The sequence below is a fragment of the Polyodon spathula genome, chromosome 10 (genome assembly GCF_017654505.1).
Source record: "Polyodon spathula isolate WHYD16114869_AA chromosome 10, ASM1765450v1, whole genome shotgun sequence".
NCBI classification, from domain to species: domain Eukaryota; kingdom Metazoa; phylum Chordata; class Actinopteri; order Acipenseriformes; family Polyodontidae; genus Polyodon; species Polyodon spathula.
Genome location: NC_054543.1, coordinates 17,774,562 through 17,800,512, shown reverse-complemented (window position 1 = coordinate 17,800,512; position 25,951 = coordinate 17,774,562). Strand labels below are relative to the sequence as shown.

Here is a 25,951-nt window from a genome sequence, read left to right as displayed (position 1 = left end):
GGAGAGTCCGGGTTTACCCAGTGGAGGTGGGTTGTTGAGGATTTGTGGCACATTCTTCTACAACCCAATTTCTCAGAGACGTGGGGTTCAGTGGTTAAGAGTTGTGTCGCACAGTGAAGAACTTATCTGAAGCAGCAGAAAGGAGCAGCAAGTGGCTGTGATTGAGACAAAAAGCTTTTGGCTGGGGATCTCAAGCACAATAGAAAGAAAGCAACACTGATGTACAGATAAGTAAGCTGGTCTGAGATGAGTGGGGGATGGAGGGGGGTGATGCTGGGATGCCAGAATCACTGTCGAGCCCTCTTGAGGTGTTGTGGGCTAGTCGACGAAACACTGAGGATGGAAGGTGCCCACTTGAAGACCCCAGAGATGTATCCTACTTAGCTCAATCCGCACTGTGGTTGATCCCTGGAGCCAGCATCACAGCCATTGTGTGTGCTAATGCGTTTGGGAGGCAAAATAAGCTGATCTCTGGAGCCAGCATTACACTTCAGCTATCAACACCAGGCAGAAAGATATCTACATCATCAGGTGGAAAGAAACGCAAATGGATGAAGATGCAGATGGGTCACAGTAGTTTACTGTAAAGCTATGTCTTAGTTGGTGCTTATCTTGGCGAGAGCCGAGTTCAAATCAGCATGAAGTTCAACATCTACTCTCATGTAATGAAAATCATTTTTCTGTGTTTTAAGCATGTATGGAAAATAACAGAGATCAACATGGATGGTACTGAACACAACCAAAATCTTTATTTCTCCTACATAGCCCCATGTAGGACATTTCTATATTAACCCCTAATGGTAGATGTCAGTGTAACACCATATCTTACCACATCTCCCTCCCTCCAAAGGAAAAGCATTTTAATTCTGTTTAACCCATAACTTATTTACATATTTATTTATTTAAAATACTGTTGGAGCTGGTCTTTAGCAACAGTTCTTTAAATGTCCATTGTTCGCTCTTTTCTTTACCACCAACTTTACATGACAAAGTCTTAACTACAAAGGTGGCCCTGCCCTTCTCTTTGGTAGAATTCGTCTTGTCCGTATCCTGGGCTCCCCCTTGCTTGGCTCAGGGCTTGCTTCTAGGGACCCACTGCTGTCAGTATCTTCTTCTGGGAGTCCTGGAAGAGCCTGAAGATGTGCCCTGTTCCTTCTCTTATCCCCAGAAGATGTTTCAACATTACATGAGCGAGGCACATCAGTTTTTCCTAACACTGTGCCGGACGACCTTCTGTTGGAGATCCTCACACGTTATCGTGGTGGCAACGCAGTCTTCTGTGTGGTGTGGTGTCTCCTGTTGCAGTTCTTTGTTTGCTGGCTCTTCAAAACCCTGTGTTTTTGCCAAAAGATTTTCTATGAGGCCAACATGGTGTTAGCTGATTTTGTGTCATTGGTAAGGGCGAATCACAGTCTACTTCCCATTAGTAGTTCAGACAGCGATGGCTCATGCTGCAATGGCGTGACCCTATATGCTAACAAAGCTCTGTATGGGTTTGAATTCTTATTGAGCAACATCTTTATTGTTCTTACTCCTCTTTCAGCATCCCCATTGCTTCTTGGGTAGTGGGGGCTACTTGTAATGTTTTGAAAATCGTGTTCCACTGCAAATTCTCAAAACTCACCTGATGCAACTGCGGCCTGTTATCTGACATCAACACCTATGGAACCCAGTGCCTAGCAAAGATGGACTTGAGTCCATTTATGATATATGCTGTCGTTGAGGTGGGTGTTTTTAGGATCTCAATATATCTTGAATAATAATCAACTACTAGGAGGTATGTGTGGTTTTTCCAGTAAAACAAATCTGGTGCCACTTTCTAACATGGCCTCTTTGGTAATTGTTGGAATCGTCAGTTCTGGGTAGGTTGTTTGGTTCTTCACACAGATTTCACACTGTGTCACCAACTTTTCATTCTGGCTGCTGAGTCCCAGCCACCAGATTGATTGTTGCACTCTTGCTCTGAACTTCAAAATTCCCATGTGCCCCTCATGCACATTTGTTAGCATTTCTTTCTGTAGTCTTTCAGGAATCACAATTCTATGTCCCTTCAAGAGCAGTTCCCCTACACAGAGTAGAGCACCTTGATGTATCCAGTATGGTATCAACTGTAGCGTCAGCTGTTTTTGTCTTGGTCACCAATTTCTACACATCTGGATTAGTTGCTGGCAGATTCCATCTTGCTGTTGCTCTGTTTTTATTTGTTGTAGCTTTGATGGAGAGGCAGGCAGGTTGTCCTGTACAAAATCAATGTACACCTGGACCTCACTCTCCAGTATCTTCTCCTCCTCCTCCTTTTCGTCTTGTGCATACCGCTGCTCGGTTTCTGACAGTCCTCTGGAAATGTATACTATTGGTCGCCACTCATTGTTGTCTTGCAATTGCATTAGCACAGCTCCAATGCCAAATGAAGACGGGTCAGCTGACACAATTGTCTTGGCTTCTGCCTTATATTGTGTTAAGACTCGCGGTGAGCTCAAGTCTGTTTTGATTTTTTCAAATGCTTCTTGTTGTTAGTAGTCTCATGACCAGCCATTTCTGTTATTTAGCAAGTCCTGCAGTGGTTTGGTGGCGTCTGCTAAATGTGGTAGAAACTTGCTCACATCTGTAGGCATTTCTCTTGTTGCATGCTGTTTTTCTGTCTGGTTGTGTCACAGCTATACTAATCTTGTGTCCCACAAACAAAACTTCCAACTGAGCAAACTCGTTTAGAGTAAGGCCCGCTTCTTGAAACCTGTTTAGAACTGCATTTAATCTTCATGTTGTGCCGGGTGTTTGCCAAAAACTAGAACATTGTCGGCTTGACATAGGACTCCAGTCAGGCCGTCCAGTAGTTGAGACATGCGTTGCTGAAAATTTTCAGGTGCTGATGAGATAGCAAAGGGCAATCTATTAAAGCAAAACCTCCCGAATGGTGTGACAAATGTTATTATCTCTGCTGGTTCTTTCACTAGAGGTATTTGTCAGAACCCTGAACGTCATCTAGCTTTGTGAATATTTTTGCACCATTCAGCTGAGCGATCGATTGCTCCCAGTGCACTCCCTCATTCAACTTTGTCAAGTCAAGGCAAATTCTGATTTTCCCATTTGATTTTGGCACTACCACCATTCCAGCACACCACTCAGTCATGTTCTCTATTGGTGAAGTGACTCCCATGTCTTCTATTCTCTTCTGTTCCTCTTTCACCTTTCTCATGAGTGGTATAGGCATAGGGTACTGCATCAACTTTAATGAAAATGTTGTATTCACCTTCTAATTTGCCCAAACCAGAAAAAAAAAAACATCTGGGAAGTTTCATTTGAAAAAATTTTCAGGCTCTACTATTTCATTTACCCTTTCTACTAGGTGTAAAGCCTCTATTGCTAGTAACCCTAATACAGGCTTTGCCAGCCTTTGGCAACATAGATGGATTGATTGATAATTCTCCCTTTATTTTCCACCCAGCCACCTGACATAAAAGGAGGCTTCAGCTTCCCATTAGGGAGAGGAGGGAGCTGAGGAAGCAAGCTGATGGTTGTGCTTGCTGTTTTCTGGTTTGTTGTTTTGTTCTTTTGTATTTTCCGGTCCAGTGAAGGCATCGCCCAGCCTAGAAACCTTAATTTTGTAAGTTTTGCTTTGTGTTTTGTTTTTTGTGTTTAAATACCTTTGTTTTGGCCCTTGCGCCCTTTTATTTTGTGTTTATTTGTTAATAAAAGTATAAGTCACACATGGTGTTAATGGTGGGATATAGTGCCTCGAAGAGGCTCTGAGCAGTACTGCAAGGGTTTTTTTTTTTTTTTTTTAAACTTTAGGGCCAGTTTAAAAAAAAAATAAAAAAAATAATATATATATATATATATATATATATAACAAAAATGGGAAAGAGCAGAAGCGGTAGGAGATGAAGCAGCCGAAGAAATGTAAGCTGCTACAACAACAGCCACCTGAGCACAATAAACCCAGGCAGGTAGGGGAATTTAACCCCATCCCTGCCAATCTATACAGGGCAGATAGCAGACTTACTGTCTCAGGGTTTTTTTAAAATCTTCATACTCCAGCTCATTGGATCCAGATCCTAAAGCCTTCTGCACATCAGATATCTTCTCATTTTTCAGTTTCAGCTTCATCATGGTCTTCAAATAGCCCTGTAAATAAAGGCTATTTCATGAGCTTGCTGCATAACCAGTGTAATTGGTGCTGATTAGGAACAGCCACATCATATAAAAAGAAAGCCTAAAGCTCAATTAGGTAGATGACCAGGGAGCTGAAAACAAGGAGGTTTTTCTGAGAGAGAGAGAGAGAGAGAGAGAGAGAGAGAGAGAGAGAGAGAGAGAGAGAGAGAGAGAGAAATCCTCCTGTATTTTTATTTAAAACCTCACCCACAGTGATATTGAAAGACTTAGTTGAGGGATTTTCTGTTTCATTTTGTTTGCCCAGCTTGGTGAGCTGTGTTTTTGTTGTTAATTTTGATTTATGAAAATAAACTTGCAGCTCTTCAGTCTTAAGTTTCCTTTCTGCCTCCTGACCAACATAGACACCCGGCCGCTCTACCACACTGCACAATGATAAAAACTGCACTCTTTACCAATAAAACCCTTACTGTCATGCATTGCCTTGTTGGTCGACCCTGTCTGTATGGTAGCACCATCTAATCATGGTTCTGTATCTTAAGTTGATGCTAAATGAGGGAGACCATCGGATTGTATCCCAACGAGTTAATCTTCATGTGAAGTAATGCAACAGGAATTTACTGAAATGATTTTCTAAATACAGTTTTAGGAGTTATATGGTATACCTGTTTTATGATATCAGAAAACTGGAATTCATCTTCTTGGCTAGAAAGCTCTGCTTTGACTTCAGAGTATGTGTCATTTATAATAGCCAGGAACATGTTCTGGAAAACAAAATTGGGACTGGGTTAATGAAAGCTCAAAACAGCAGGGTTTTAACAAACCACATATTATAACATTAATTATTATTATTATTATTATTATTATTATTATTATTATTATTATTATTATTATTATTATTATTATTATTTGAGAAGCCAACTTACAAGCAGCACAAAGAAGACAAAGAACACATAGGTGACAAAGTACAGCGGCCCCAGAATTCTGTTAGCCTTGTCAATAGCATTGTAATCAAAGTCACCAAGGATGATTCTGAACTGGGTAAAGCTAGAAAGGAAGAGAACATCGTTCACAAACAAATATTTACAAGAATGCGGCCAGATATTGTATGTTATATGGGAAACATGAACTCAGTAATAACCTTAAGGCTTAACTTACATGCACTTGACGAAGGTACTGAAGGACTCCACTTCGGTTCCAAAGAGAAGGTAGCCTAACTGAGCGTAGGCAAAGAACACAATAAAGAACATGATGGCAAAGCCCAGGATATCTGTTGCACAGCGGGCCAGGGTTGAAGACAGCTGTGCCATGGTCTTATTAAAACTGATGTACTTGAAGATCTGAAAAAACATAAAGACCAACAGTATGGTTGCACTTTACAAAACCCAGTATTCAGGTAGCAGTTATTATTAATTTCCATAGGAGCTAAACCCCAATCTTAAAACTGGTGGTCAGAACAGAAAATAGGAGACATCAGAACAGAAAATAGGAGACACTTTTTTACACAGAGAATTGTGAGGGTCTGGAATCAACTCCCCAGTAATGTTGTTGAAGCTGACACCCTGGGATCCTTCAAGAAGCTGCTTGATGAGATTTTGGGATCAATAAGCTACTAACAACCAAACGAGCAAGATGGGCCGAATGGCCTCCTCTCGTTTGTAAACTTTCTTATGTTCTTATGTTCTTATATCACCCTAGCAGGTGGAATCATGAACACAGTGAAGGATGACTACATTCACTGCAGTTACATTATTTTTATTTTACATTATTAATATCTAAGTATTCTTGGTAGGAACTCATATAACCACAAACTTGGGAATATGCTAGCAGTATTCTGGGTATTATAAAAAAATAAGGATACATACATATGAATAATATAGACATCAGGGTATCATAAAACAACTAATCTACTCAGCTTTTTACCTAGCTTCTTATAGTAATTTTGTATAAACTGGATTTACACAGATAACTGTATCCTTTCTGGTAACATGCGAATGCTACAGGATAACAAGGACCCAGTGCACTTGTGTTAAAAAGATACCATTATGGCATTTTGAGTTTAAACTAAAATCCGAGGAACAATCTGTGTGATAGTGTACAGTGTTGTGACAAAAGCACCCATACAATGCAGAGCTGTGACTAGATCAGAAAGGCTAAAGGTGACAACATTGTTTTATAAACATGCATACATAGAAACTGTAATCACAGAATTGGCTGGCATACTGGAAATTGTCACAGAAACCTTTTAGACATGTAGAGTTGGTTACAACCATGGAAAACGAGATCACAGCTCCTATTATGTCCTCATCCAACAGAAACAGGTAACATACACCCAGAAGAGTAGAACCAATACCTTAATCCAGGCAAAGAAGAGGTTCAGCGCATTTAGGTTATTGTACTGCATTTGCCAAAACGATAGGAACTCAAAATCTGCATAAATATCAGGTTTCTTGAGTAACTTCCCCAAAAGAGCATTCACTTTCAGGGTGCGAAACACATTGAATATGATGGCTACGATGGACAGCTGTGGAAAGAAAAATAGCATTATTATCAGCAATATTTTTAGTTTAGATCAAATGAATAGACTTACATTAGTAAAGATATTGTTTACTGATCACAATAACTTTTTTTTTAATGGCTGACAATATTTTACTCTTTTAAATGCCCTATAACACTCATGGTATTTTAAACCCCTAGATGTTTCTTCTAAAATGTTAGAAAGTAAGTGAAGTGCCTATATAAAGGCTACACCCCCTTTCCAAATGTTCACCTTTTGTTGCGTTATAGCCGGAATTAAAATGCATTAAAATAGTTTTTTTTTTTCCCATTTATCTACACATTCTACCTCACAACTTCTAAGTGAAAAAAATATTCTAGAAATTTGTAGAAAATAAATTAAAAATAAAAACTGAAATAGCTTGGTTGGATAAGTGTCCACCCCCCTTGTAATAGCAATCCTAAATTAGCTCAGGTGTAACCAATTGCCTTCAAAATTACACAACAAGTTAAGTGGCTTCCACCTGTGTTAAATTGTAGCGATTCACATGATTTCAAGATAAATTCAGCAGTTCCTGTAGGTTCCCTCTGCTGGGTAGTGCATTTCAAAGAAAAGACTCAACCATGAGCACCAAGGCGCTTTCAAAAGAACTCTGGGACAAAGTTGTTGAAAGGCACAGATCAGAGGATGGGTATAAAAAAAGTATCAAAGGCCTTGAATATCCCTTGGAACACGGTTAAGATGATTATTAAAAAGTGGAAGGTCTATGGCACCACCAAGGCCCTGCCTAGATCAGGCTGTCCTGCCAAACTGGATGACTGAGCAAGAAGGAGACTGATCAGAGAGGCTACCAAGAGGCCAATGGCAACTTTGCAAGAGCTACAGGCTTTTATGTTCAAGACTGGTCAAAGTGTGCATGTGACAGCAATATCCCAAGGACTCCACAAATCTGGCCTGTATGGTAGGGTGGCAAGTAGGAATGTTTGGAGCAAACCCAACACAGCGCATCACCCAAAGAACACCATCCGTACTATGAAGCATGATGGTGACAGCATCATGTTATGGGGATGTTTCTCAAAGGTAGGGACTGGGGCACTTGTCAGGATAGAAAGGAAAATGAATGGAGCAAAGTACAGAGAAGTCCTTGAGGAAAACCTGCTGCCCTCTGCTAGAAAGCTGAAACTGGGACGGAAGTTCACCTTTCAGCTTGGCAACGACCCAAAGCACACAGCTAAAGCTACACTGGAGTGGCTACGGAACAAAAAGGTCACTGTCCTTGAGTGGCCCAGTCAGAGCCCTGACCTAAATCCAATCGAAAATTTGTGGCATGTCTTGAAGATTGCTGTCCTCAAGATTGCAACGCTCCCCAAGGAACTTGACAGAGCTTGAACAGTTTTGTAAAGAAGAATGGTCAAATATTTCCAAACCTAGGTGTGCAACGTTGGTAGAGACCTATGCCACCAAATTCCCAGCTGTAGTTGCTGCCAAAGTTGCTTCCACCAAGTATTAACTCAGGGGGATGGAGACTTATCCAATTATAATCTTTCAGTTTTGTATTTTTAATATATAATTTTTTTCTCAATTATTTTTTTTTTCCCTGAACATTGCAGAGTATGGTGTGTAGATAAGTGGAAAAAAATCCTCTTTTAAATGCATGAAACTCTGAGTCACTGACACAACAAAATGTGAAAAAAAGTTATATATATATATATATATATATATATATATATATATATATATATATATATATATATATATATATATATATATATATATATATATATTATTTTAAACAGCGCGTGTAAAATAAGCAGCATGTGTGAAGAATAAATTGGACCTGACATGTCTGAGTGGCTGAGAGACGGGCCTTGGGGGATTGCTGACACTATAAAACAAAGCTCTGTTGTTCCCTCAGCCTGCCCCTCTAATATGAAATAAGCCAGCTGGTGGAAGCCCTGTGGTTGGACTGAGCACAGCCTGAGAAGAACAAGCACAACAATAAACTAAAAAAAAAAAGAAAGAAAAGGTATTTTTAGCAGCGGGGAAAAACTTTGGCAGAAACTCAAGCAGTATCAGCAGGTTGAGGGAACAGGTGATCTTAGGATGGAGACCCAGGCCATGCGGATATTGATGGTCGGGGTAACGTTGCATAGTGCAGCACCTTTATTTTGCAGTTTTATTACTGTGTTTTATTTTCTCTTTTTCTTTCGCCTTTTGTCATTCATTATTATTTCAGAGCACCTGTGAATGCTCCAGTGGGCCTGTTTACCTGTGGGTATTTCTGTGGACCTGTCTACCATTGCTGGTATTCAGGCCACGAACAGTGCCCTCTGTGGGCTAAAATAGATAATTGGAAAAATATAAAAATAGATAAATAAAACTGGCCACCTGTGCGGTGTTTGCAAATACACATTTCCGTCTCCCGTGTCAGTGAATACCCACACCCGTCCACACACGGTATGAGAGGTTGCATTCATTGGTACTGCCCAAACACAGCAGTGCAAAACCAGGAAGCAGAATGGATCCCCTGCAATTCACCACCCTAATGGATCTTCTGCGCAAAACCCTTACTGTGGTGGTGCAGGGGAGTGCAAGAGCTGCAGGGCCAGACCCATGGCTACAGTGGCCCATGAAAATGACGGCAGAGAATCGGCCAGAAGCATAGCTGGAGGTATTTGAGGCTATGGCAATCTCTGCCATGTGGGCCCGAGAGCAGTGGGCTAGCTACCTCCTGCCACAACTGATGTGGGAGGGGCAGACGGCTGCGAGGACCTTGGATTTCATGGTGATGATGGACTACCCCACTCTGAAGGCGGGCATCCTCAACAGCATGGGGTCGACTCCGGACGGTTATCACTGCAAATTCCGGGAGGAGAGCTTTGCTGAGGAGGAATACCCTGGGCCATTGCACACCACTTGCAGGATTATGCCCAGAGATGGTTGAACCCGGGATCAACCACCACTGCCAGGCTGGTGGAGGTGGTTGTAGTCAAGCGGTTCTTGCAGTGCTTGGCTCCAGGGCTGTACTTGTGGGTGCAGCGACAGGCACCTGGAACCCTGGATAGGGTGATTCAAATGGCAAAGCAGTACCAGACAGCAGAACTAATGCCCACTAAGCTGCCTGGAAACAAAGCTACTCCAGCGTCACCCCCTCTACTGGCACCAGGGAGGGCGAACGGACTAGGGGGCAGGGGTAGCCACTACTTTGGACGGAGTGTGGAGGTGGGAGCTACCAGCCCGAGAACTGGGGCAGAGTGGGTTCACCCACAGGCTGCTGCGTGTATATATATATATTATATATATATATATATTATAATCATATATATATATATATATATATATATTTTTTTTTTTTTTTTTTTTTGTGTGGGGACGTGGGTGTCTTTTTTGAGTCAGCCAAGACTCTGAAACTGGGGAGGAAATTTACATTTCAGCAGGACAGTGACCCAAAGCACAAATCCAAAGCCACACTGGGGTGGTTGAACAAGAAGAGAATTTATGTTCTTGAGTGGCCCAGTCAAAGTCCTGACCTGAATCCAATTGAAAATTTATGGCAAGACTTAAAGATTGCAGTCCATCGATGATCCCCAGCAAACTTATCAGAACTGCAGAAATTTTCACATCACGAATGGGCAAAAATGTCACCATCCTACTGTGCAGAGCTAGTAGAGACCTATCCAAAAAGACTCATAGCAGTAATTGCTGCAAAAGCTGCTTCTACCAATTACTGACTTAAGGGGCTGAATACTTATGCAACCAGTAAATTTCATTTTGTACATTTTCTTTGCAAGTTTTGCTGACGTTTAACCTTGTCCTCATATAACAGTGTTCAGTTTAACCACTACAGCAATTAATAAAAAAAAAAAAAAAAAAATGTTTGAAAAACTGTGCATACATTATTTGTAATTCAACAAAATGTGAAAACTTGGCAGGGGGTGAATACTTCTGCAAACCATATATATATATATATATATATATATATATATATATATATATATATATATATATATATATATATATATATACACCCTTTCCAGCTGCAAGTAGTAAAATGTTTGTGTCAAATTGTTTTCAAGAAAATGAAACTAAACAATCTTTTAGGGAAGAGTAACTAAATGGTGAAGGTTCAGATTCTGATATATATTGCACTGAAAGCTATGAAACAATGTAATAAACAGAACCCTCAGCATTTCTGCTGACAGACCCTGTATAAGAGACAGTGTAAGGCTTACCATGATTACTACGATATCCAGAATGTTCCAGACACATGAGAAATAAGACAGTTTATGGATCCGGATTTCCAGTATCTCCTCCACCATATAGTACAAGATGAAGACACAAAACATCATTTCACAGCCAATGACAAAGTAATCCCAGTTATTGACGTAACGAATGAGTTTGACTGTCCGAATCTGCCAAGATGGTATTGCTCCACCAGATGCAGGGAATTCTACTACAAGCCTGTAACAGAAAATAAAGTGGGAATTTTAATTCAGAATACATATTATTATTATTATTATTATTATTATTATTATTATTATTATTATTACTTTATTTTGCAGACACCTTTATCCAAGGTCCGAAGTCATTATTTTATTACTACAACATCTCAAAAAGCTCTTCAAATGTCTGTGTGTTATTCTTTGAGCGCTGGATGCAGAAGCAGCTAGCTCCTATCTGTCTCACTCACTGCAAGATTTTCTTGGGTTTTTCCAGAGAAAAAACGACTAGAGACCATTGCTTTATGTCTTTTTGATGATGTTGGACAGGGTCCGATATAGAACCACAAAGGGTTAATGGAACTACCACAGGGTTTATTTCCAGAAATTAACTTGTCTATTGTCACCTTTCCATCAGTCTGAGAGTACTTATTCCAATTACTGCAAGTGCTTTGACTATGAGTTTAGGAGCTGCTCTTCAGTTTTAACTTCCTGCCATCGAGACACATAACATAATCATCCAAATGTCTTTATATTAGTAAGCACTAGCTCCACCTAATGCGCAGAAGTGTATTGCCAGTAAAGCAAAGTGGCACACCACAAGATGTTGCTAGGGGTAGAATGACTACTTATCTTCCCACCTGACTACACAGAACAGGTTAATGTTGGCATTATAAGCAGCAAAGTCGATGAAGACTGCTCGGGTGCCGCGATCTAACCACAGATTGTCCTTTAAATTCTGCAGCAGATATGCGCTGTCTTCCTTGGTCATGTTCAGGTCTTGATAGTAGCCACTGCCACTGTAAGTTGTTAGTATGCCCCAGTGGGACGATCCATTTAGTTTATTTTCAGGAAAGTAGTTCCACCTTCATTAAAAAAAAAGAAAAAAAGAAAAGGATATTTTAGGGACTTAATATATATATATATAATATATATATATATATATATATATATATATATATATATATATATATATATATATATATATATATATATAAGTTGAGGGGCAGACTCGACAGAATCAGGTAGATAACCAAAAAACTGTTCATTTAGGCCTACATGTAGTCCCTTAGATTAAAGCTGCTACTGCACTAGTTTAAAAACCTTTCACAAAGTCCTTCAAGCCTAACCCAGAGACTTCTCAGAAACAGTCGCTTTACAAATTGGAGCCTGAATTAGGCCTCATTCAAAAACAGTCCACTAGTACGTACACCTTTCAAAAGAACATTCAGGGCTTTTTTTCTTTATTTCACAAAGAGCACTTACGCAGTTCCATTGATGAGGCCAAACGGGTTTTCATCCTCCTTATCTTCGTAATACACATCGTAGCAGCCATCGATTTCATTCCTGAAGTCCTTGTGAACCTTACAGGAGTTGTTCAGCACTTTCAACTGACGAATTCGGGGGACCCCCAGCAGCATATTTTCGTAGTATATAAAAGACTGAGGTCCGAGATCCAGGGGCTGGTCGTTGTACCATTTACTCCAGTAGAGACCATCCAGCAACGGGCCCTGAGCAAACTGTATAAAACAGAAATGAATATCCAGGACTTTGTAAACAACCTTAATGAGGCCTTTATTCACATGAACTTCCACTCACTGTCCCAACGAGGTATACTTTATTTATTAACACTTAGAGCAATCCGTAGTAAGGGTTTATAAAGTTATTTGATTTAATAAAGTCATTTGATTTGAGTTTTTTATGGATTCATCTTTAAAGTTGCAGTGGAGGACTCTAAATTCAAAGCTTATTGGCAAAGGGACATCAATGTAACAAGCCGGCTAATTAAATATACAAAATGTACCATATATGCTTCAGAATAACTACATGTGTAGTACAGAGTATGATTAAATAGCCAAAGAACATGTATTTGCAATACTTTTTAAAACTTCTTTCTGTGGAATTGTGTATAGGCAACCTGACTTTCCATTGGTTCTGTAAGAAAAATACATCATTAATGACATTTAAAGAAGCACTCTATAAATACGATGATCTTTTTTTCTCTACTTGCCCTGTTCTAATAGTTGCCCTTTTGACAATCCTCATACTGTAGGGCTTCACATGTTACAATATCCCCCACAACCCCAAACTAAACAATCCCAGGTTGCAAGTGCTGCCCAGCAATATAAAGCAACAGCGAGGAACTTCATTAAACAACAGACAACAAAACAACAGAAATACATTACAAAACAGAGTTTTGATAAACAAAAACAGTTTGTATTAAATGTAAAATTAAGGACAATACTATTTGTGTAACATTACACACAGACATTGCTGTATTTAAATGCAGGCTTATCAGTCAAATATTGTTAATCAAAAATTGTTAATATAGCGGTGTGACAGAAATACGAGTTCTGGTGATAAATCTTCCTCCCGACCTGTGAGGGCGCTAAAGAACGAGAGGAGAAGTATCTGGATGGGCTGGCCTGACAGTTCGTTTCCGGGACAGGGAAGTGGGTCAGCCTGGAAAGAAGCGAGACTCTGTTGTAAGACCGTATTGATTTGAAACGTAGATGAGGGGCAGCTGCAAGTAATAAGGCAGCTGCAACCGTTTACCTAACTATCATGTGGGATTACATATAGGTGCCAGGGTAATGCTGATCTTTTTCTTCGTTTGGGTTAAACGCTTGGAGAGAGAGAAGGACTGAGAGAGGAGTTCTCAGAGTGGATTGTGTTCGTGTTTTGTATTGTTGTGTCTGTCCGTGCAACTGACTGTTTTTGTATTTAGCACTAGACAGTTAAGCACGATCCGGAGCACCACTACACACCACACAATCTATGTCTGCACCGAGCACCTGCAGGTCTGCACGCACCCAGGACTGGTGACCGCGTCTTGTGTTTTGTTCGGGACTGTGCCCTGTTTTCGTTATTCCTGTGCTTTACACATTGTTTTGTATAGCCGGGGATTTATTATTTTACAGTCACCAAACCTGGATTATAATTATATAACCTTTTTCAGTGAAATATTGTTGTCTGCCTACCACTCTTGCATCGCATCACCGCTACACCTGTTCCCCTTACCAGCCACTTTGCCACAAGCTGTTAATAGATTTTGTATCTTTATATAAAAATAAGGCCACGTATTAACTGATTCCCTTGGCATGCAGGGTGAGATATCTTTGTAAAGTGTTTTGTCAAGTGCATCCTTTTTATCTGCTGTTAGAGCCCAAAAGCAATGGTCAATGACAACACTGTCCAATTTTGTCGGTCAATGTCATCATAAAGATCTAAATAACAAGACTGGCCAGGCAAGGACAACATTGCCCAGTGCTAGGTGGTCAATCTTGAAACAATTGTAAATACAACCCCTGTATTATTTGAATACTTCATTACTTTATTCAACAAAATGTATTCAATATTTAAAAGAACCACCGATACAGTCCTAAATTAACAACAATTCATACGAGAAGATAAAGATACAATGTCCACGTCACTGAAAATAGAAGCACTGCTTAATAGCAAATATGACAAGGAAAAATGTATCAAACACAAAACGATTTATTTACACAATATCTGCAAATGCTCAGAATGAAAAGAATGAGAAAAGTAACAATAATATGTACGTATAGGCCTATGCTTTGAAACGCAAAACCAATAAAACGGTATTATTATTATTATTATTATTATTATTATTATTATTATTATTATTATTATGATGATGATGTGGGAGTTCCAAAATATAAAAAAATGAAATGCAAGACGTATTTCATTGTAAGCGTAAATATATTGAACAAGTAAGATATATCTCAGTTAAGTTCGAAAATATTTATAACATAAAAATGAATTTTTTACTGGGAATCTAATTTGTACAACCACGAAAATATATGCATATCTTTAGCGTAATATATATATATATATTATATTATATATATATATTATATAATATTATATATATATATATATATGATAAATATATATAAAATTTTTGCATTGACGTAACTGTCAATTTACAAATGACACACACACACACACACACACACACACCAAATAGAAATCTGAATTTCACTGTGACTAAAAGTAACACCAGCTCTTTTGTACACCGGTATCAGCACTATGCTTTAGTGCGAGAAGTCCCGGGTTTGCGCCCGCCTTCCGCCTGTGGAAGGATGTGAGGATTGACTCGCCCTATGTGATGCACCTGCCTGTGTTAACCAAGATCGCCACAATTCAATCATTTTTAAAATTTTAATATTATCATTATTACGGTATTTATAAGGATAATACAATAGCTCAGCCCAGATTTGTGCAAACCTCAAGATGTCCACTAGGTGATGCTGCAATTAAGTTATTAAAAAAAGGTTAAAGCAAATCAAATATTATTCTTTTCTTTCTTTTCCATTTATCATACTTACTGTGTTAGCTGTGCACATGTCTATTCAATTAGATAACTGGACACAATCTTTATCTCAAATGTACCACAAATCTAAAACTCATGGGTTATTGCAATAATGTGTTCTTTATGCCTGTCTTGACAGATTCAATAAAGGTCAATATTCCTGAAACTGTTCTATCCTGTTGGGCTTCTTAACAGCAGTCTAGAATATTTAGACATACAGTGCCTATAGAAAGTCTACACCTCCTTTCAAATTTGTCCCTTTTGTTGCCTTACAGCATGGAATTAAAATGCATTAAAATAGTTTCTTTTTTTCATTTATCTATACAACCTACCCCACACCTTCCAAGTGAAAAAAATATTCTAGAAATTTGTAGAAAATTAATTAAAAATAAAAACTGAAACAGCTTGGTTGGATAAGTGCCTCCCCCTTGTGATAGCAATCTAAAATTAGCTCAGGTGTAACCAATTGCCTTCAAAATCACACATCAAGTTAACTGGCCTCCACCGGCGTTAAATTGTAGTGATTCACATGATTTCAGGATAAATTCAGCAGTTCCTCTAGGTTCCCTTTGCTAAGAAGTGCATTTCAAAGCAAAGACTCAACCATGAGAACCAAGGAGCTTTCAAAAGAACTCTGGGACAAAATTGTTGAAAGGCACAGATCAGGGGATGGGTATAAAAAAATATCAAAGGCTTTGAATATCCCTTGGAGCACGGTCAAGACAATTATTAAGAAGTGGAAGGTGTATGGCACCACCAAGACCCTGCTTAGATCAGGCCGTCCCTCCAGACTGGATGACTGAGCAAGAAGGACACTAATCAAAGAGACTAACAAGAGGTCAATGGCAACTTTGCAAGAGCTACAGACTTTTATGGCCAAGTCTGGTCAAAGTGTGCATGTGACAACAATATCCCAAGCACTCCACAAATCTGGCCTGTATTTTACTCAAAAAGCCCACCTTGAATCCTGTTTTGAAGTATGCAAAAAAAAAAAACAAAGTAGTAGCCATGTGGCAAAAAGTTTTGTGGTCTGATAAAACTAAAATGGAATTTTTTTACCTAAATGCAAAGCGTTATGTTTGGCGCAAACCCAACAGAGCGCATCACCCAAAGAACACCATCCCTACTGTGAAACATGGTGGTGGCAGCATCATGTTATGGGGATGTTTCTCATTGGCAGGGACTGGGGCACTTGTCAGGATAGAATGGAAAATGAATGGAGGAAAGTACAGAGAAGTCCTTGAGGAAAACTTGCTGCCCTCTGCAAGAAAGCTGAAACTGGGACAGAAGTTCTCAATCAAACCTTTTTTCCCCTTAACAGTGTGGAGTATGTTGTGTAGAGAAGTGGAAAAAAAAATCCTCATTTAAATGCATGAAACTCTGAGGCATTGACACAACAAAATGTGAAAAAAAGTTCAAGGGGGTGTAGACTTTCTATCGGCACTGTATTTTACATGTCAGGCATCATAGAGAATATCATATAGCCCCAATCAGGATGTTCTCTGTTAAATTGGGCAGAAAATGATTAGAGGACTGTCTGTGCCACACCTCAAAGTGATATGATGTGGTTTCTCTTTGCTTAAAGACATTTCACATCTGAAATAAATAGAGCAACAACCAATATTAATATGATTATAGGATGTCTGATTAATGGGATGTGCTGTATATTAGCCCTTTAAAAGTTTATCATAGTAAATCCATTTTGTAGTTTTCTTCATGCTGATACTTTGCATTGATTACTATGGTTTGCCATGTTTTTGTATATGATGTATATTTTGTAGCCATGCTTAGCTATGCTTTACCATGCTTTCACTATACTTCATTGCATTTTGCTGTGCTTTAACTATGGAAAACTTCTAGAAGGGAATGCAGAGTATATAGGCAATGTATAAAATAATTCTGACTCAATAAAAAGAGGCATTGATACAGCAGTATATTTTTGTAAGTGCAATGACCTGTTTGCGCAGCTGCTATAAAAAAAAAAAAAAAAAAAAAAAAAAAAAAACTAAATATTAATTGAGGAATTTGGAAAAAAATTGATGTTTAAAACCATAAACATGGGAATAACAAGTTCTCTTCTTAAACGTATTTGCTATCCCAGCGCAGCTGTCAGCTAAACAAAAAATAGTCACGCCAAGCTAGGAAGAGACAAAATGAACTAATGCAGCTCTATAATGAGGCAGGATTAATGATCACTTTGGTTTCCATGGTGTTATCAATACCAGCTGCTGTGGCCTGTACGCAAACTATTTCATCTTTGGGCCTCCCAAACTAATGGATGATATGCGTTATATCTCTGTCAGGTAAACAAATAATTTGTTTGCCCTTTTGTTGGTTGAAATCCAATGACATCGGATCCCACTTGTGTCTATTAGTACAAGATAAATTACACAAATCCATTAATTCCTATGATCTAGTATTTACTCATGCTTTACTGTTATCCAGAGGTGACTTACCTTGCATACAATCTGCATTGTTAGTTTAACCCTTGCTAGTTATTCTGTTTAGATGAAGATATGATCTATATTCCTATGCGATATTGTATGCTGATTTTTATTTAGCTGTTTCAAAGTATGCCACCATAGTAAAAAAAAAAAGCAAAGATGGAGTCAACAATCTGGTATGACCCCCAAATATTTGACACTGAGCTCCATTCACAAAGCTTTAACTCCTGCGTTAATTAAAGAATGTTTCTTCAAAGTCTGTTTTTATGAATAAAATTGACAGTTTGACATTCCTGAAGCTGGACTATTGATGGTTTCATTAACAATAAAGAACAGTTTTTATAAATATCAAACTTTATTTAATTTACAAAAACCAACATTCCTTAAACAACTCATGAATTACATCTTATGAATACTGCACACATTCACAAAACTGTAAGAACTGTTTTAAATCTTTTCTTTTTTTAAAGCCGTTTTTGATTAAGTAAATAAGGTTTGCTATTCCTGAAAACCCCCTTCAGTAGTTCTAGAGAGGGGTTATCCTGTTTAACCTAAGATAAAGTTTAAGGTTTTGTGAATAGGGCCAATTAAATTAAGTTTGCGTTTCACAAAAACCTATTTTAGAGAAGGTTAGAGATAATTTTCAGTTTCAAAAGAACAGTTTAACCTAGTCCTTAAGTGATGTGAGTATGACAGAAAGTGCCTCAACAGTGCCTGTCAATCCTTATATGCCACATGAACGTGCTTTTCATATCATCTTGTTAGAAAATGGTGTCGGAGGAGGGAACGAGTGGGTTCAATAGCTGGATTTTAAAAGAATATTTCAAGCTGCAGCCTGACCGAACCATAAAATAACTACAAAAATATCTAACAGACCTCCTGCTCATTAAAATACGGTTTAAAAATAATAATTATACTTGGATACTTACCTCCCAAAACTGTTCCATATTGGTGATACTCTGAAAGTCAACTCCACTACTAGTGGGTGTTGCAAGGAAGAGGTCAGACATCGCCTTGGTGTAGTAGTATGTGTTTGAACTCATCATCCCATATGTCACTGAAAGTCCGGAAATATGCAACTTGTAATCTTTATTACACAATTGGATGACACAAAGCCAAGACTATAGCAATCTCTTAAAAGCTTAATATATATAACTTGTTCTCATGAAATATATATGATGCCTCGTTTATCATTTGACACTAAACAACATTAAAACTTGAATAAAAAGATGTGCAATTAAACTTATTAACATAGATGGGGCTCGGCTGACAGACGTAAACTGGGCATTGAACATTTTATGACAGTAGGATGTTTGCAGGACAGAGTGCCCATGTCTCAAGATTAGTTTGTTGTTGACTTACATTGCACATTAAACCAGTTTAATTTGTTTAATCTCAGAATTTATAATATGAATTTTAGATTGATTAATTTTTCCCTGTTTGGTGCTGATACATTTTCTTAGCTGAAGAATGGGGCATTTTATCAGGTCTGTAAAATTCTATAATTCCTAAAGCCAAGCTGAGAAATGTCAGTCGCAACAAGCGACAATACTCTGCAGGTGCCACTTAGTGATATAAGCACATTGCAAAGCAAATCGTAAATTAGTCCTGGCTGTTGGCTACACACAAAGAAGAAACCTGTGTACTAATTGCTCATATTAACAATCTACATGGCCCTAAATCCCTGTAAAAAGAACAAGGGAACATCAATGTAAGCTTGCTTCTATCTTATCAGGCTCAAACACATGAAGACTTCATTCCCATTGATTGCGTGTGCAACGCATCGCTATTGAAGCTTAGGATGCTTGTCAGAACAATATCTATCTGAATTCTAGGTAGTTCAAACATTAATTTGATACTGGGACAGGTGGTAAAAGCAGCTCTAATTTCAACAAATAGTACGGGCAAAAAGATAACATGCTGCCTGCTTCATCTCTTGCACAAAAGCATCAATGTAGAAAGAATGCTGATGTTTTGTTTGCTCAAAGGCTGAGCAAATACATGATGACATCCAGTCCCATATGCTGTTAATGTTATATGGTCCATGGTCATTTGTTCTTATAGTTTTTACTTTAGCACACAAGGGTTAGAGGTATTTTGAAATAGATAATTTCCAAATTATGAATACTCACTTTTGACCCTATTTTGCAAAATCTGAATCTTGTCAATTAAATGACTTCAGCTCTCCCAAAATCTCAGCAATAGCAGGACACACTTTTTCGCAGTGCCTTGATTGTTGAATTTTTAGAAGAACAACAGTTTAGCTGCACAGTACAGTATATTCCATACAGAGCCAATGACTATATTTTGGGGGTTTCTTGATATTTGACTTATGCATGCATGAAATTATAACCCTGTTCAATAACCACATTCAATGACAATTTCTAGAGTTACAGAATGTCTTTTAAATGAAGGGCTTTTAAAATGCTAATATGAGATTTTACTCTTTTTTTTTTTTTTTTTTTTAGGTGTGTCTTCGTTTGACTGCAAGTTTGAAAATTTGATTGAATTACACCATAACAGAGAAATAACAAGAGTCATAAAGAAGCTCTGATTGAATCATTAGTGGTCATAGCACACAGCCCACTGGTGTTTTTTTACTGGATAACTCTGAAACAATGCAATAGTTGCTGCAGTGAATTAGTAGCAATTTATAGGTATTACCATATTCTGTAATTATAATATAACATTCCATAAATATAATGTAACATTATAAAATTTATTTATAATCACATATAAGAAATCAATCAAACAGCATTAATGATTTGTCAGGATTTCAGCACATATTATGTGTATAGTATATTTAATGCGTGTAGCTCCACAGTCACTCGCTTCAAATCAACTCTTAGACTCACTTTTTCTCTCTTGCTTTCAGTGCTCTTAAGCCTGGTATCTGTTATTAGTTGTTGTCTAAATTGCTATTTCAGGTTTTTCACTCCATCTTGTTCATATGATTCTGTATGACACATTCATCCACAATGTTTAGAATTCACAACCCAAGCCATGTATTTAATGTATTATGCCTGTATTTAATCTATTTGCTTTTTTTTTACTGTTTGTATTTAATGTAATATGCCATGCATTTCACTGTATTTAATGAACTATGCCTTATATGTAATGAATTATGCATTGTTCCTCACTATCTTGTAAAGCGCTTTGTGATGGTGGTCCACTATGAAAGGCGCTATATAAAATAAATATTGATTGATTGATATAAAAACTAACATTTGAGGAATTAAAAAGTGCTCTCAATTTGAACGACACTTACAGAGACACATATCTGTCAGGAATAGTAGGTACACCACCAGCTCCCTCAGGGTTGTCTTCACGTACTTCTCTCGATTTCCAGCTGTGTCTTCAGTCAACGTGGTCCCCCACAGTCCTGGCAACAGAAGCACACATGTTTTTTTTTTTTTCTTCTCAGCATTCTGGTCCAAAAATATAAAATACACTTCTGTATTGGTCAAAAGATTGGATTAAAGCTCTGTATATCTTATAAGCATTGTTTTATTGCTATACGAAGCCTAATTTATTGCAAGCAGTGAATATGATACAAAGAAAGTGTTTTTAATAAAATGATGATTCCTGCTTTTTAGCTTTAATCACCAAAAGAAAACAATCTGTTAGTGTTCGTAACACCTGCTCACCCCCCTATTTTCTGTTATGCTTGTGGACGCGATCAGATACGTAATAAAAACTCCTGAGCACATTGTGTGCATTGTACATTGCTGTACAGATTGACTAAAATATTTTTATTGTAAATTTTGATAATAGCTAAATACTCTGAGTAGCTACTTGTAGTCTGTGACTCTTGAATGATGAAATGTGAATTCTGATTGACAAGTGTAGTGCTCCACCAGTGCGCTAATTCGTTTTCCCATATGACAATATTTGGCCCATATATGTTTCTGTAGAAACGTTTAATAAATAAATAAATAAATAAAATAAACAAACATTCAAATATGAAATGAAACAGGTTCCAATTGTGTTTATAAGAATTATATTTTTGAAATATGGTAAATTCTCAAGGAGGACTGTCACTACAGCATTTGTAAAAAAAAAACAAACAAAAAAAAAATGTAAAAACTGTGTAGACCTGTTATGTAACCACACACCAGTATATGACATAGTAATACTAGAACTGAATGAGTTAATAGGGATGTTGAACTGTTGGTTGTACTCAATGAAAGGCAAACCATTTGTTTGTTTGCAGAATCTAAAAAAAGTGTATTAGAGGAAACCTAGCTGAACTATTAGCAAACAATACAGTAGCTTAACCAGCCTCATAATGGATTTTGAACAAATAGCAAGGATCCAGATATGGCAGCATACTGCTATTGAAATGGAACTGCAATGGGCTGGCCATAGATTCAAATCATTGTGATGCCACTAGTTAAATAATGAAAATGTCCCCACATATGTGGTAATGTTCTACCAATATAGTATTGCCATTGTGGTTCCACACAGAACATCCATCCATCTATCCATCCATTATCAATAACCGTGTAATCCTTTACAGGGTCGCAGTGAGCTGGAGCCTAACATGGCAGACACAGGGCACAAGGCAGGACTACACCCTGGAAGGGACGCCAGTCCATCACAGGGCAACACACACGCACACACACACACACACACACACACACACACACACACACACACACACACACACACTCACACAGGGCAATTAGAGTGATCAATCAACCTAACCAGCATGTCTTTGGACTGTGGGAGGAAACTGGTGTACCCAGAGAAAACCCACACAGATGTACACAAAAACATGGAGAACAAGCAAAATGTGTTTTTTTTTTTTTATTTAGCTAAAGGCACTGTGATGAGTCAAAGGGGTTTCGGTCTGTGATTCAGCCTCCCGACAGTAGATGGCATCAAACCAACTCGGGACTTCCCTTACCAAGATCTCGTGACCATGTCATCTTTTGAACCTTGGTGAGGGGCGGAAGTACGAGTATGTAAAGTCAAGTGAAGGAAAAGGACACGTGTCAGCTGGGGATTGGTGTTCCACTGACTACAGAGGCGGGACATTACATACTAAAGGGAACGTACTGCTGTGTTCGGGGTTGGTCCGAAAGTCAAACCAACTCAGGACTTCCCTTAATTCAATGAAAGATTTATTTATTTAACCCACATTTAACCCACATTTAAGTTAAATGTGTTTTTTTTTTTTTATTTAGCTAAAGACCCACATATTTCGTTTTCTTTCTGTTGTTGTTGTATGTCCTGTATATTTTTATTCATATTTTTAGTTCTGAGGGATATCGAACGGTGTTGCTTAAAATCTTCATCAGAAACTCATAGAGATTTGTTCACCCAAGACATTTCATAATCCTCTTTATCTATCAATGTGTTTACATTCTTTAATGGGAGTCACTACACTGTCTGGTGTGTATTCTAAATGAAAAAGAATAAATAAAGCAACCCAACTGCAATTTCTCTAGCACCTTCCCTGGTCACCTCAAGACCAATTCAAAAGAACAAAGCTTTGAAAAAACAATTTTTGTTATAGGATGGCTGTGTATCAGGGAATATCAAATAAAATTGAATTGTCATTCTGATAAATCTATAGGAGGCTGTGTGGTCCAGTGGTTAAAGAAAAGGGCTTGTAACCAGGAGGACCCCAGTTCAGATCCTCTCTCACTCACTGCCTCACTGTGTGACCCTGAGCAAGTCACTTAACCTCCTTGTGTTCTGTCTTTCAGATCAGACACTGTAAGTGACTGCAGTTCATGCATAGTTCACACACTCTTGTTTCTGTAAGTCACCTTGGATAAAGGTGTCTGCTAAATAAACAAATAATAATAATACCCCAAGTTCTCATGTGCAGGAGGTAATATTAAAAACCAAGATTAATTTATCAGCGATAACATTTATGAATTTATTTTCTAAGCGCCAGAGTGAATCACCAATTGTGTACCAATTTTTTTGGAATGAACAAGGAGGTGTTCAGTGCTTATAATAAAATGATCATGATATAAGCTATTTTCTGGATAATATTTTTGAATCACTATGGCTCACTAGTAGGCTATTATTATTTGCGTCATACTCAATATAAAATCATCATTGGGCAATGTACAAAATTAACTAAAACTAAAATGTTATTACACAATATTTAACAAAATGGGCAAGGGCAAATGTTCTTAAAGGAATCAAATAACTGGAAGCGTGTACTTGCTCCTAGCTCCATCAAGTTGTTTCTTGCATTGTATGATAACAATGTTTTATGAAATTGCATTTTGCCTTGCACTCAGTGCTTAAGAGACCCTGTGATCTGGTTCAATGATCTATACTTTTGCTCTTTAAATCTGTAGTTCTAGGATCTGCTACGGTTTATATTAAATATATCCTACTTTTTTATATTTGTATATATCACAATACTATTTATCAAGAAAAAAAAAAACAATTTGTGTATAAAAATATAACCTTGTGTTCCACATGGTACAATTGGACAGTAATTCCACATGGTACAAATGGACAGTAATTCCACATGGTACAATCGGACAGTAATTCCACATAGTACAATTGGACAGTAATTCCACAGTTTACCATCCTTTTGCCACCACCCTATATTACTATATGCCTACAAGTCACTTACCACAGATTCCTCTAGCGATGAAGGAGCAACATCCTTGTGGCTTCTCCTCCTTATTCTTCTCTCCAGCACTTTCTATGACTTTCATATCAGTTGGGTAAGGCGGGAGGACCTCCAGTTTCCCCAGGTTCCCATAAGGGTTTGCCATGAAAGACTGAGGGTTGTAGATGGCTCTGATTGTCCGTGGAGAAGAAGGAGGGGAGCCATTGTAAGAAGGATTCACCCAGGCTTGTTTGTCCCTGCTGTCCAGCTCATGGTTCTCCTGGACACCGAAGTGGCTGGCTGACCTGTTTGTCAATTTACTCATGTTTAAAATCGATTAGAAACTCACTGAAACCAAAGCTCGATTCAATAGTAGCGTTGGCAGTATAGCTGTATAAGGTCTGCACCAGCTAACTGTTTTTATAGAGGTCTAGCTCTGTGACATCAGATGGAAAAGGGGAGGTGCTGCAGTCCATTGTGAGAAGCTTCTCTGTGGAAGCTTCATTCAGAAACTGTTTGGGTTGTTGTGAAGTGTCTGGAATTAATTAATTATATTTTTATCAAGTGGGCCCTTCTCTGCAATAAAGCACCACTAGACTCTGGCTTGTTGTCCAATTTCTCTCTCTTAGTCATGTTCTAAAATGGTTTAATCCAAACTATCAATACATTCTAGGTTTAAGGGGTTATTAATAATCTAGGGTTCAAACGTTTAAAAGATGATACTACTTTTACAATATAATAAGAGCCCATAGCTGTATAAAATTCCATTATAACACAAATACTGACAGTAAATCTAAGAAGACTATCTAGGTTATTTGCAATGTCAGAAACAGAGACAATAAAATATAAAAAAAAAATACCCTACAATCTAGGGTTACTAGATAGTTACATATAGAAGCATTACAGTAAATAAACATTTGATACATTAAATAAAGCATGTTATAAAAATAAAAAAAACACACACACACAACACAGGCTAAACAATATCAAAACTAAAAGGCAAACATTAAGTCTAATCTTACAGCAGACAGATTAAACACGTAGGTCTTCAGTCTGCATTAAACTTTTAAATATGACACACTGACAGAATAGAAACTGACTTACACAGCGATTGAGAGCCATTGTCTTTTGTGTAGAAAACTAAACTTGCTGGTAACTACCCACCCTATGTTTATTACCACTGATGAATTAACAAGTGAAAATGAATGAGATCGGTGACTATAGGCTTTCAAAATGTTGGGATGCAGTCTTAGCCTCTTAATCTAACCTAACCTAAAATCTGATTGTAACTGAAGCTGGTATTTTCAAAAGTGCAGCAGTTTCCAGCTTTGCCACTCTGAAATTCTGATTGCACACATATGGTGCAACATGCATTTCTGGCAGGTAGTAACAACGCGTGTGATGTGACCCCAGCTGTGTGAAAAAACATTCAATTTTGTCTGTCTCACACATGTTGGCAGATATATGCACAGTGGGATAAGTGATAAGTGAATACTTTAATTGGAGGATTTTATTTGAAACTTATGGATTTTTTTTCAG

The 25,951-nt window shown here is 38.0% G+C and overlaps 1 protein-coding gene across 1 annotated transcript in view; it reads right to left on the bottom strand.

The window, feature by feature from the left end:
- The window catches only part of LOC121321531 (polycystic kidney disease 2-like 1 protein), a 30,119-nt gene extending 5,332 nt beyond the window's left edge, over window positions 1-24,787 (bottom strand). Inside the window, exons 1-11 of the mRNA XM_041260518.1 lie at window positions 24,434-24,787; window positions 21,095-21,208; window positions 18,756-18,883; window positions 12,313-12,566; window positions 11,688-11,912; window positions 10,840-11,068; window positions 6,464-6,634; window positions 5,269-5,450; window positions 5,037-5,157; window positions 4,776-4,874; window positions 4,004-4,125 (exon numbers count right to left, since the gene is read on the bottom strand). Of these exons, the coding sequence (XP_041116452.1) occupies window positions 4,004-4,125; window positions 4,776-4,874; window positions 5,037-5,157; window positions 5,269-5,450; window positions 6,464-6,634; window positions 10,840-11,068; window positions 11,688-11,912; window positions 12,313-12,566; window positions 18,756-18,883; window positions 21,095-21,208; window positions 24,434-24,737 (1,949 nt within the window). The 5' untranslated portion in view covers window positions 24,738-24,787. The remainder of the gene's footprint in view (window positions 1-4,003; window positions 4,126-4,775; window positions 4,875-5,036; window positions 5,158-5,268; window positions 5,451-6,463; window positions 6,635-10,839; window positions 11,069-11,687; window positions 11,913-12,312; window positions 12,567-18,755; window positions 18,884-21,094; window positions 21,209-24,433) is intronic.
- Between the last annotated feature and the right edge of the window lie 1,164 nt (window positions 24,788-25,951).